The sequence below is a fragment of the Epargyreus clarus genome, unplaced genomic scaffold (assembly GCF_041222505.1).
Source record: "Epargyreus clarus isolate Ecla_fem2 unplaced genomic scaffold, WU_Ecla_fem_2.2 ptg000015l, whole genome shotgun sequence".
Lineage (NCBI taxonomy): Eukaryota > Metazoa > Arthropoda > Insecta > Lepidoptera > Hesperiidae > Epargyreus > Epargyreus clarus.
Genome location: NW_027332223.1, coordinates 16,320,545 through 16,334,198, shown reverse-complemented (window position 1 = coordinate 16,334,198; position 13,654 = coordinate 16,320,545). Strand labels below are relative to the sequence as shown.

The window sequence follows — 13,654 nt, the reverse complement described above, 5'->3', positions numbered from 1 at the left end:
TCCGGACCATACATCAGCAAAACGGAAATCAGCCAACCAGTTTTAAAAAATTAAAAAAAGATGCATCCAATGATGTATAACATTATTATTAATCTAGGTATATAAAAAAAAAACAAAATACATAAATCGGTCTTTAAATTATGTTTTGGCTGGGATTGTTTTTTTTTTGCTCTTCATTTTATTATTAAGGGGGTTCGTGAAAAAAGTGCCTGATTTCCTAAGGGTCCGTGGACTGAAAATGGCTGGGAAACGCTGCTATAGAGTATACGGTGGTGATAATCCAGAATAACAAATTACGTTTATATCGAATCTAAGTTTGTATAAGTGTCTCAATTTAAAAAAGTCTCAAATTTAATTCGTGATGCAAATATTTCATTATCGTATTCAGCTATTTATTCCACATTTATATTAATATTGCAAAAACTTTTAAATTATTATAACTTACAAGGTAAATAAAAATTCTGAAGTTATCTTATTCGTGTATTTATTCATGTATTCATTTTAGTCCTTACAAAACCTTTTACAATAAATTGGAAACAATGCAAAATTAAGTTACAACTTATAATTATTTTTACAATACTTGTTGAATATAAGTTAGATGAAAAGTCATGGTGTAAATATGAATTGTAATAAATAGAAACCTGGCAAATAACTGCGTGAATACATACAAATTTATAATAACGTATTATATGTGCAGGCTTAAGGCAGTAACATAAGATTAATCAAAATAAGTACAAATATATAAGACACTCATGTGCCAATAGTCAAGATTATTAAACAACCTTAATCATAAATAACTGGCAATCTGACTCCTCATTGATTAATGTTGTCCTTGAACAAGTCGTATACTAACAATAATAAGATACAGTGGATTCAAATATCAATGTATATTATTTACACACAACTATGTAATGTACTTTTTCTGCGAAATGTGAATATATCTTAATGTTTCCTCTCGTCATACTTTAGTTGTAGCATATTTTTCAATTACCTTTTTAATGTTTACTTCACTTAAAATATAACTTAATCTATTATTTATCTAATATGTTCATGTTTTCACCATGAGCTCTGTTTATCGCTAGACTCAATTAAATTGAGAATATTCTCATGTTACTTACTTCAAATTAGAAATTAGAAATAAGCATTATATGGAATTGGAACATGAAATTATACCAAATTTTGTTATTTGATCCTGTTTTATCTAGATCAACCACCAAACCCGAATCATATTACATAGTATACATTTGTTTACTATAGGAAGAACACAAAGTTTCTATCAATTATGTACATCTCAAATACTTAGAACTATGAGAAAGTATTATTAATTTTACGCTGTCCAGTCACAATGCAGTCTAAAATTTACTTTTAAATGCCAGTTTAAAGAAAAATCTTGTCTTTGGGCAAAATAGTACATTAAATGGCGGTTATCATTATATTTTCATGTTAAAAATGGAATGATTAATAACAGATTAAATGTTTTGTGTGTGGACAGCTTAGAACTTCTCATATCTCATAATATAATTTAATGTTACCAGAAACTTATCGGCAGTAGTCAATGAATACCCGAACTTCATAATAACGATCAGATACGTCTTTTTTTAAGTAATTTGATTTTTATAATCCTGCCGCTAAAATTGAATTTTAACATATTCAAGGACAATAATGACAAATTTTATATTTACATTCATCCTTTTGCTCCAAATAAAGTCAATTTATGGAAAACTTGACACGTTTTCATGTTTGATCCATCTCTGTCATCAATTGTAATTATCAATTTAGTGTCACAGGTATAGTACTTATTACATTTATTTTTTTAACTTACTTATATTTTGTAGTAATGATATTGCCATGTTATATTTAATAAGATAACAAACATATCTGTAAAGAAAGACCTTTAAGCAGAAGACACTACCACTGCCGTTAAGCATCATAACCATATTTCTACACTGGAGAGCAATGACACATTTAACACACATAGGCTTGAGTGCGCCGAAGTAGAACTTTACAATCCATCAGTCTCACAAACAAACACCACCAGTTCATAATTATCACTTTAACACAATCACTTTTTGGGTTGCCATGTGTTCACAATAAAAATAAAGATTAGACTAAGGTCATATAATACAAATTAGGTTAAAATATGTAGTTTTCAATCTAGACATGGAATTACCTGCACTTGGTTGTGTATGCTGTAGTTCCTTGGGGCTCAAAGCAGCAAGATTTGTTACGATTGGGTGATATTTAAAGATCCTGGGTTCATAAAACCTCTGTGTCTATTGTACTTGGGGCTAACCACAAAAGACGAGTGTTTTAGTATGGCCAATTAGTGTAAATATGTTATGCGGGAAAAATTATTTACACACTAGTGCAGATTATTGAGATTCTGATGGTGCCATTATTCGGGCATTTCAAGTTTTATTCAAGTGTTTTCAATTCATATAGATAGCGGCGACTGCGCTGACTCTAGATTGTGACGGCGTAACTTCGCAGGCGGGTTTGAGTCGCATAGTGGAGTGGGACACACGGTAACCCCGGAGCGCGGCGTGGCGGGCGGTTCAGAGCAGCAGCTTGCCGAGCAGCAGCTCGAGCGCGGCCTTGCGGCGCAGCGCGGGCATGTGCGCCTGCGTGAAGCTGTAGCGCGCGCCGCGGCACGAGAACTCCGCGAACGTGCACGCGAACATGCCGCAGTCGCTGCCGTTCATCTGCTGTGGGATGTCCTGCAACACGCGCACGTTCAAATTCAAATATATTTATTTCCAAGAACACGGGTAGGTCATAAGATAACAGTAAAAGTACATAAGTTCGCCAAGTTTCACCTGTCAAGGCATGCAAATTTAGAAGTCGTAATAACAAATAAATTCGAATAAATCATTTTTATAATTATCTAGTCTTCAAAAAGTCTTTAATAGAATAATAGGCTGTGTCATCAATTTTTTAAAGTCAAATTCACGTTTATTTTTGATATAAATAGGTAAAGCATTGTATATTCTAGGGCCCATACAACTGTCATGGAACAACTTACAAATTACAGTACAAATTTAGTAATTTATTATTATGCCTATTCAATGTAATTTTATCGTAATGTTGAATGTCGTGTTTTACCATCATGGCGACTTCATAAATATATAACGAAGGGAGAGTCAAAATGTTTTACTGTTGAAAGTAAATCTTGCATGATTCGGTTGATTATAGTTTGCACATAGATCTAAGACACCTCCTCGTTAAACACCATGTTATTGACAAGTCCTTCATTAGTTTACTTTGCCAATAAAACTCTCGAAAGTAATCGAACCTTCACATGGAATTGACTCGGACCTGTTTCTATCTAATAATGGTAGATTTGAATGCTGCTGTATTTCAGTATTGTGATGGGAGATAAACACTTGAGGCATTGTAACCAGAAATGATTGCAGTCCTATAAGACTTCATATAGGACTGCAATCATATCTTGGGTCGATTGTTTTTGTCCACGACTACTATTTTATTTAATCAGAATAAACTATCCCTTGCTTAAATTACAACAATCGAGGTAAACAACGAAAGTAAAGCATAAGATTTAGCTACAAGGGCCATAGATGTAACAATGTTCAATAAATACTCATTATTAGTATGGCTAATGTTTACTGAAATATGACTAATAAAAAGTGTATGATGTTCCCCCCTCTCTTACTGCAATTCGCACGTACATAGACTATTTCTATTAAATTACCTTTAAGTTTTCAGTGGTCCAACCATTGTCGTCAAAGGGTTGCCCCTTCTTGTCTTGATGCTCATCGCGCAGATACTGTAGTAGCGCATCCAAGCACGCCTGGTTTCTGCCGCCCATGCTATCCAAGTAAGAGATACGTTTTTCCCGGAAATCCACAATACTCAGACACCAATGCACTCCCAGGTGAACGGGGATCACCATGAGATCGTGCGCGAATATATCTACCTGTAATTTTTATATATTGAAGCAGATATTTAACCTGTCAGTCTCATTTGCAACACGAACGAACAATTGCAACTGAATCCAAAGTAGAAGAAACATTATATACATGATTCAGAAAAAGTTGAAATATTTTTATAAAGTTTCAGCAATCATAAAAACTACAATTCGTTACCTTTCTCGTCCACCGCCGGAGCCCAGACTGGCCTGTCTGCATGAGTTTAGGGTAGAAGAATGTGTTTGTGGCGTATACGCGCGGCAAGTCCTTACGTTCGGTGCTGCGCTGCATAAGCAGATTCATGTAGAAGTTAATCACCTCATCATTAAGCCAGTTTAGCCCTGCGAGGGTCTGAAGGTCGCGCCTGCAAGTGATTTGAAGATTTTATTACAATGAAAAAGTTCCATATAACAATAATTTAATTTTGTTGTACATTGAAAAGTGATATTATATAGAATGTGTGAATTATGTGTAAATTATAGCAGCAACATACCCAAAGCCTTTTTCTACTCTATGATTGTGTGGAAATATTTATAAATGTTCTATGTCAGTATTCACCTTTACAAAGCAGTATGTTTTTTTCATTTAATTTAGATTATACCCTGACATACCTGTGTATCCTTAAATTAAATTTCTCCACTAGTAGTTGACTGGGGGGACCAGGGCCCAATGCTCTGTCCACTAGTTGCTCCTGTTCTGGAGTCAACTTAGGTAGTTCCACAGTTGGAGGAACTTCTTCAATAAGACTCTCAGGTATACTTAATTCATACTTTAATTTATGTTCTAGTAATGCTACATTCTGTTTATGGATCACTTTTGATATTATTTCAGATTCACGGACAGCATCTTTCAATTTCTCCTTACTATCCTGATTCCTTTTTTTATATTTTGAGTTTAATTTTGCTACCCAGTCATTAGATGTGACTGTTCGATCTTTAAAGGAATCTCGTAATGTATTTATAGGATTTATCTTAACTGATGAGGAAGTGGATGCCTCTGAAGGAACAATTTCCACTTCAGAATCTGAGGAATTGATTGAGGCTACAGTGATTGGATCATATTCTGTCGTATTATCATTTTCCTTATCAATATTTAATCGTTTTTCTACTAGTTTCAAGTCATCTAAAGCACTCTTTTGGGCTCTTTGGGTATTACGAAAGAATGCTGCATCTTCAGCCAGATTTATAATATCAGGTTTCCTTGGAGTTGCAAGCTTCATACAATCGGTAACCCTCTTAATTAGTTCTTGATAACGATTCCTTTCATCCAAGTTAAACACTTCAGAGAATGTTGTTCTGGCATTACCATTTATATTTTGTAGCCGGCTCCTATTTGATAACACTGTAGATGTTTTCTGTGTCTCAAGCCATCTCGGAATGGCTGGAGAGGTCTTCCTATATGATTTGGTAATTCCAGCCGGGGACTTAAATTTACTAAGAGATCTGGGTGATGCATTACTAGAGCTTCGATCATTAAGTTTTTTACATATTTTATAATATTGTATTCGCTCATCATCTTGTGACTCCTCGGTATCATCTTTGTTTTTGGAAGTGAAGAATTTGTATGGTTTCACAGGTGGTGGGGACGTCACCTTCTTTACAAATATGACATCATCATCTTGTACATCATGGTCTTCATCTTCATCATCCACATCAATGTATATTTTTGAGGGTTTCTTAGGCTTTTCTGCCTTTTTTGGTTTATTTTCAATGAATGTTACCTAAAAAAATAAATTGTAATTAGTTTAATGTTAATCATCATGTGTTGAACCTAAAAACACTAGAAATGTACATATAGAGAGAGGAAGAAATGAATAGACAAGTGTAGTAAAACAGACATTATAACTGATGTATTCATTTAAATATATTGGATGATCTATGATTCACTTCCTTCTCCTATTTCAATCACATTAAGTGTTAATAACAATTGTCTACAGATTCATCTTAAAGTGGACTTGATTTTCGGCCGTTACATAGCAAAGTAGCATCCAGTCCGTCTGATGGTAAGCGAGTATTGCCGCTCATGGACACTTGTAACCGAGCCCATATAACTCTAGGTTCCTGCCTGACGTGAGCCACAGACTTGTTGCTTCCCCTGACGACTAAGTTGGAATGCCTCAAAAGTATGTCCTCTTCAAATCACAATAAAGCAGCACCAAGCACTGTAAATATGTCAGATGATAGAATATATACATACCTCCTGATCATCATCATCAACCACTGTATGCAGGATTGGCCGCACAGGAGTGTGCATCCTTGGTTTTCTGTTTGGTGTTGAACTCCCTTTCCCAGATGACTCTAATAATTTTATTGATCTTAGCCTATTTGTCACCCTCGTTTGCACTTCATTTGGAGTTGATGTACTCGGATGCCCCTTTTCCACATCTATAGGCACATATCGCACTTTCTCTACCTTGTCCCTAAGATCTGAAAAGAAATTTTAACGATTAACTTATATCAATAATAGGAGACTATAATTTACAGAGCAATTATTATCACCTTTATTTCCCATGGTTTCGGGAAATGCAGTTTTCTTCAAACGTTTGATTCTTTTAAGAGCTGGAGAATCCTCGTCAGACGACAAATCATCCTCACTCCTGCAAAAGAAAAGCAAACTGTATCGCTTGTAATTGGACGATTGAACATAAAAACATGTACTCACTTACCAGAACTTAGAGGCTACTTTCAGAGGTATTCTGAACATAGTTTATTGATTGTAATTGACGAATAATAATGAATTTACCGACTTTGCCGCCATAACCGAACTATAATGTCGTAAACAAGAAATGTCAAATTCACATTTCACTCTACTTACCTGTCTCTTTTGAAGCTTGGTCTTTTAGGCTTTTCTTCGCACCAATCGAAGAGACTACGCACGTAAGCCAACATGGCCTTCATTATAAATTTGATTATGCTTCCATTACCTAAATAATACGTAACACGTATATTTGGTCACTACACGGTAAAACACATTGAAATCTGCTTTGATTAAAGCGACAGACAACAACAGCAGCGGTGAAATTGAATGAAATGCTTATTACGCCACAGACAAGAAATGTTACAAACAGCAAACAGTAAAATGTGAACACAGACTATTCAGAGAAACTACCACAGGCAACTAAGAATACTAATTATAAGTATTATAACAAGTTATGAAATTTTACACTTGATATTGGCTAAATTCGATGTAAAACACCATAAAGTTAAATATATTTATTTTAAATTAATAACTATATTATATTGCTTATATTACTATATTATATCTGTTGGAAGAAATAATTACCTCAATGCACTTGTGTCCGTGAAACTAGCACAGCATTTGCCAGCAGAGCACTAAAAAATAAGAGTTCTATTCGCATGCACATGAGTTCTATAGTTCCTGATAGTTTTCAGGAATAGTTCTGGCGATTTCACGGAGATAAAGCAGAATAAAATAATGCTCTGCTAACTTCACAGAGCAGAGCATTTTTTACAAAATTGAAAAAAAAGCTATTGATTAGTGTAATTAGCTTAATATCTAGAGTTCCTAATAGTTTTCAGTGATAGTTCTCGCGAAATAAACTTAAAAAATAATTTATAGATAAAATAAATAGACAAAAATTTAACCAAAAAAAAAAAATATGCAAAAAGGTTATTTAAAAGTGGAAACTCGTCGATTTTGCAAAGCCTAGTAATAAAATGATACATTTGTACAATAACTGACCCAGGAACTCACACTAAAGTGCCAGCACACTACAGCATACTAGAATAGTACAAATCGGAAAGATTTTCGACAAAACTTTTTTTCATATTATTTTCACGTAACCAGGGGGAAGGAACTCAGCGGTTTTACATAGGCTAGTAATATGGCTACAATTTAAAAATATAACCAATCCTAGAACTCACACTAAAGTGCCAGCAGAGCATACTAGAATAACAAAAATCGGATGGAGTTTCCAGAAATATATTTTTTTAATTATTTCCACGTAACCAGATAGCGGGAACTCATCGGTTTTATATAGACTAGTAACATAGCTACAATTTAAAAATATAACCAATCCCAGAACTCTCACTAAAGTGCCAGCAGAGCATACTAGAATAACAAAAATCGGATGGATTTTCGACAAATATTTTTTTTTAAATCATGACCACGTAACCAGATGGCGGGAACTCATCGGTTTTATGTAGATTAGTAACATAGCTACAATTTAAAAATATAACCAATCCCAGAACTCGCACTAAAGTGCCAGCAGAGCATACTAGAATAGCAAAAATCGGATGGATTTTCGACAAATATTTTTTTTTCAATCATGTCCACGTAACCAGATGGCTGGAACTCAACGGTTTTATGTAGACTAGTAACATAGTTACAATTTAAAAATACAACCAATCCCAGAACTCACACTAAAGTGCCAGCAGAGCATACTAGAATAACAAAAATTGGATGGATTTTCGACAAATATATTTTTACAATCATGTCCACGTAACCAGATGACGAGAACTCATCGGTTTTATGTAGACTAGTAACAAACCTACAATTTAAAAATATAACCAATCCCAGAACTCACACTAAAGTGCCAGCAGAGCATACTAGAATAGCAAAAATCGGATGGATTTTCGACAAATATTTTTTTTCAATCATGTCCACGTAACCAGATGGCGGGAACTCATCGGTTTTATGTAGACTAGTAACATAGCTACAATTTAAAAATACAACCAATCCCAGAACTCACACTAAAGTGCCAGCAGAGCATACTAGAATAACAAAAATCGGATGGAGTTTCGACAAATATTTTTTTTTCAATCATGTCCACGTAACCAGATAGCGGGAACTCATCGGTTTTATATAGACTAGTAATATAGCTACAATTCAAAAATATAACTAATCCCAGAACTCACACTAAAGTGCAAGCAGAGCATACTAGAATAGCTAAAATCGGATGGATTTTCGACAAATATTTTTTTTTCAATCATGTCCACGTAACCAGATGGCAGGAACTCATCGGTTTTATGTAGACTAGTAACATAGCTACAATTTAAAATTACAACCAATCCCAGAACTCACACTAAAGTGCCAGCAGAGCATACTAGAATAACAAAAATTGGATGGATTTTCGACAAATATATTTTTACAATCATGTCCACGTAACCAGATGGCAAGAACTCATCGGTTTTATGTAGACTAGTACCATAGCTACAATTTAAAAATACAACCAATCCCAGAACTCCCACTAAAGTGCCAGCAGAGCATACTAGAATAGCAAAAATCGGATGGAATTTCGACAAATATATTTTAACAATCATATCCACGTAACCAGATAGCGAGAACTCATCGGTTTCACATAGACAAGTAACATAGCTACAATTTAAAAATATAACCAATCCCAGAACTCACACTTAAGTGCCAGCAGAGCATACTAGAATAGCAAAAATCGGATGGATTTTCGACAAATATTTTTTTTTCAATCATGTCCACGTAACCATATGGCGAGAACTCATCGGTTTTATGTAGACTAGTAACATAGCTACAATTTAAAAATACAACCAATCCCAGAACTCACACTAAAGTGCCAGCAGAGCATACTAGAATAGCAAAAATCTGATGGATTTCCGACAAATATTTTTTTGAATCATGTCCACGTAACCAGATGGCGAGAACTCATCGGTTTTATGTAGACTAGTAATATAGCTACAATTTAAAAATACAAACAATCCCAGAACTCACACTAAAGTGCCAGCAGAGCATACTAAAATAGCAAAAATCGGATGGATTTTCGACAAATATTTTTTTTTCAATCACGTCCACGTAACCAGATGGCTGGAACTCATCGGTTTTATGTAGACTAGTAACATAGTTACAATTTAAAAATACAACCAATCCCAGAACTCACACTAAAGTGCCAGCAGAGCATACTAGAATAACAAAAATTGGATGGATTTTCGACAAATATATTTTTACAATCATGTCCACGTAACCAGATGACGAGAACTCATCGGTTTTATGTAGACTAGTAACAAACCTACAATTTAAAAATATAACCAATCCCAGAACTCACACTAAAGTGCCAGCAGAGCATACTAGAATAGCAAAAATCGGATGGATTTTCGACAAATATTTTTTTTCAATCATGTCCACGTAACCAGATGAAGGAACTCATCGGTTTTATGTAGACTAGTAACATAGCTACAATTTAAAAATACAACCAATCCCAGAACTCACACTAAAGTGCCAGCAGAGCATACTAGAATAACAAAAATCGGATGGAGTTTCGACAAATATTTTTTTTTCAATCATTTCCACGTAACCAGATAGCGGGAACTCATCGGTTTTATATAGACTAGTAATATAGCTACAATTCAAAAATATAACTAATCCCAGAACTCACACTAAAGTGCAAGCAGAGCATACTAGAATAGCTAAAATCGGATGGATTTTCGACAAATATTTTTTTTTCAATCATGTCCACGTAACCAGATGGCAGGAACTCATCGGTTTTATGTAGACTAGTAACATAGCTACAATTTAAAATTACAACCAATCCCAGAACTCACACTAAAGTGCCAGCAGAGCATACTAGAATAACAAAAATTGGATGGATTTTCGACAAATATATTTTTACAATCATGTCCACGTAACCAGATGGCAAGAACTCATCGGTTTTATGTAGACTAGTACCATAGCTACAATTTAAAAATACAACCAATCCCAGAACTCCCACTAAAGTGCCAGCAGAGCATACTAGAATAGCAAAAATCGGATGGAATTTCGACAAATATATTTTAACAATCATATCCACGTAACCAGATAGCGAGAACTCATCGGTTTCACATAGACAAGTAACATAGCTACAATTTAAAAATATAACCAATCCCAGAACTCACACTTAAGTGCCAGCAGAGCATACTAGAATAGCAAAAATCGGATGGATTTTCGACAAATATTTTTTTTTCAATCATGTCCACGTAACCATATGGCGAGAACTCATCGGTTTTATGTAGACTAGTAACATAGCTACAATTTAAAAATACAACCAATCCCAGAACTCACACTAAAGTGCCAGCAGAGCATACTAGAATAGCAAAAATCTGATGGATTTCCGACAAATATTTTTTTGAATCATGTCCACGTAACCAGATGGCGAGAACTCATCGGTTTTATGTAGACTAGTAATATAGCTACAATTTAAAAATACAAACAATCCCAGAACTCACACTAAAGTGCCAGCAGAGCATACTAAAATAGCAAAAATCGGATGGATTTTCGACAAATATTTTTTTTTCAATCATGTCCACGTAACCAGATGGCGGGAACTCATCGGTTTTATATAGACTAGTAACATAGCTATAATTTAAAAATATAACCAATCCCAGAACTCACACTAAAGTGCCAGCAGAGCATGCTAGAATAACAAAAATCGGATGGATTTTCGACAAATATTTTTTTTTCAATCATGTCCACGTAACCAGATGGCGGGAACTCATCGGTTTTATATAGACTAGTAACATAGCTATAATTTAAAAATATAACCAATCCCAGAACTCACACTAAAGTGCCAGCAGAGCATGCTAGAATAACAAAAATCGGATGGATTTTCGACAAATATTTTTTTTTCAATCATGTCCACGTAACCAGATGGGTGGAACTCATCGGTTTTATGTAGACTAGTAACATAGTTACAATTTAAAAATACAACCAATCCCAGAACTCACACTAAAGTGCCAGCAGAGCATACTAGAATAACAAAAATTGGATGGATTTTCGACAAATATATTTTTACAATCATGTCCACGTAACCAGATGACGAGAACTCATCGGTTTTATGTAGGCTAGTAACAAACCTACAATTTAAAAATACAACCAATCCCAGAACTCACACTAAAGTGCCAGCAGAGCATACTAGAATAGCAAAAATCGGATGGATTTTCGACAAATATTTTTTTCAATCATGTTCACGTAACCAGATGAAGGATCTCATCGGTTTTATATACAATAGTAACATAGCTACAATTTAAAATTACAACCAATCCCAGAACTCACACTAAAGTGCCAGCAGAGCATACTAGAATAACAAAAATTGGATGGATTTTCGACAAATATATTTTTACAATCATGTCCACGTAACCAGATGGCAAGAACTCATCGGTTTTATGTAGACTAGTACCATAGCTACAATTTAAAAATACAACCAATCCCAGAACTCCCACTAAAGTGCCAGCAGAGCATACTAGAATAGCAAAAATCGGATGGAATTTCGACAAATATATTTTAACAATCATATCCACGTAACCAGATAGCGAGAACTCATCGGTTTCACATAGACAAGTAACATAGCTACAATTTAAAAATATAACCAATCCCAGAACTCACACTTAAGTGCCAGCAGAGCATACTAGAATAGCAAAAATCGGATGGATTTACGACAAATATTTTTTTTCAATCATGTCCACGTAACCATATGGCGAGAACTCATCGGTTTTATGTAGACTAGTAACATAGCTACAATTTAAAAATACAACCAATCCCAGAACTCACACTAAAGTGCCAGCAGAGCATACTAGAATAGCAAAAATCTGATGGATTTCCGACAAATATTTTTTTGAATCATGTCCACGTAACCAGATGGCGAGAACTCATCGGTTTTATGTAGACTAGTAATATAGCTACAATTTAAAAATACAAACAATCCCAGAACTCACACTAAAGTGCCAGCAGAGCATACTAAAATAGCAAAAATCGGATGGATTTTCGACAAATATTTTTTTTTCAATCATGTCCACGTGACCAGATGGCGGGAACTCATCGGTTTTATATAGACTAGTAACATAGCTATAATTTAAAAATATAACCAATCCCAGAACTCACACTAAAGTGCCAGCAGAGCATGCTAGAATAACAAAAATCGGATGGATTTTCGACAAATATTTTTTTTTCAATCATGTCCACGTAACCAGATGGCGGGAACTCATCGGTTTTATATAGACTAGTAACATAGCTATAATTTAAAAATATAACCAATCCCAGAACTCACACTAAAGTGCCAGCAGAGCATGCTAGAATAACAAAAATCGGATGGATTTTCGACAAATATTTTTTTTTCAATCATGTCCACGTAACCAGATGGCTGGAACTCATCGGTTTTATGTAGACTAGTAACATAGTTACAATTTAAAAATACAACCAATCCCAGAACTCACACTAAAGTGCCAGCAGAGCATACTAGAATAACAAAAATTGGATGGATTTTCGACAAATATATTTTTACAATCATGTCCACGTAACCAGATGACGAGAACTCATCGGTTTTATGTAGGCTAGTAACAAACCTACAATTTAAAAATACAACCAATCCCAGAACTCACACTAAAGTGCCAGCAGAGCATACTAGAATAGCAAAAATCGGATGGATTTTCGACAAATATTTTTTTCAATCATGTTCACGTAACCAGATGAAGGATCTCATCGGTTTTATATACAATAGTAACATAGCTACAATTTAAAATTACAACCAATCCCAGAACTCACACTAAAGTGCCAGCAGAGCATACTAGAATAACAAAAATTGGATGGATTTTCGACAAATATATTTTTACAATCATGTCCACGTGACCAGATAGCGGGAACTCATCGGTTTTATGTAGACTAGTATCATAGCTAATATTTAAAAATATGACTAATCCCAGAACTCACACTAAAGTGCCAGCAGAGCATACTAGAATAGCAAAAATCGGATGGAATTTAGACAAATATTT

The 13,654-nt window shown here is 34.6% G+C and overlaps 1 protein-coding gene across 2 annotated transcripts; it reads right to left on the bottom strand.

Annotated features, from left to right (window-relative positions):
• Nucleotides 1-2,397: 2,397 nt before the first annotated feature.
• Nucleotides 2,398-6,984, bottom strand: LOC140748304 (uncharacterized). Of its 2 annotated transcripts, none has more exons than XM_073081136.1 (7): nucleotides 6,741-6,984; nucleotides 6,425-6,522; nucleotides 6,123-6,352; nucleotides 4,538-5,646; nucleotides 4,104-4,290; nucleotides 3,710-3,934; nucleotides 2,398-2,717 (listed from the first exon to the last, which is right to left on the bottom strand). In XM_073081136.1, exons 1-7 carry the CDS (start codon nucleotides 6,821-6,823, stop codon nucleotides 2,556-2,558), a joined length of 2,094 nt encoding a protein of 697 aa, XP_072937237.1. In that variant the 5' UTR covers nucleotides 6,824-6,984; the 3' UTR covers nucleotides 2,398-2,555. The 2 variants fall into 2 exon arrangements, with proteins under 2 accessions (XP_072937237.1, XP_072937238.1); XM_073081137.1 differs by lacking the exon at nucleotides 6,741-6,984 and adding an exon at nucleotides 6,592-6,722.
• Between the last annotated feature and the right edge of the window lie 6,670 nt (nucleotides 6,985-13,654).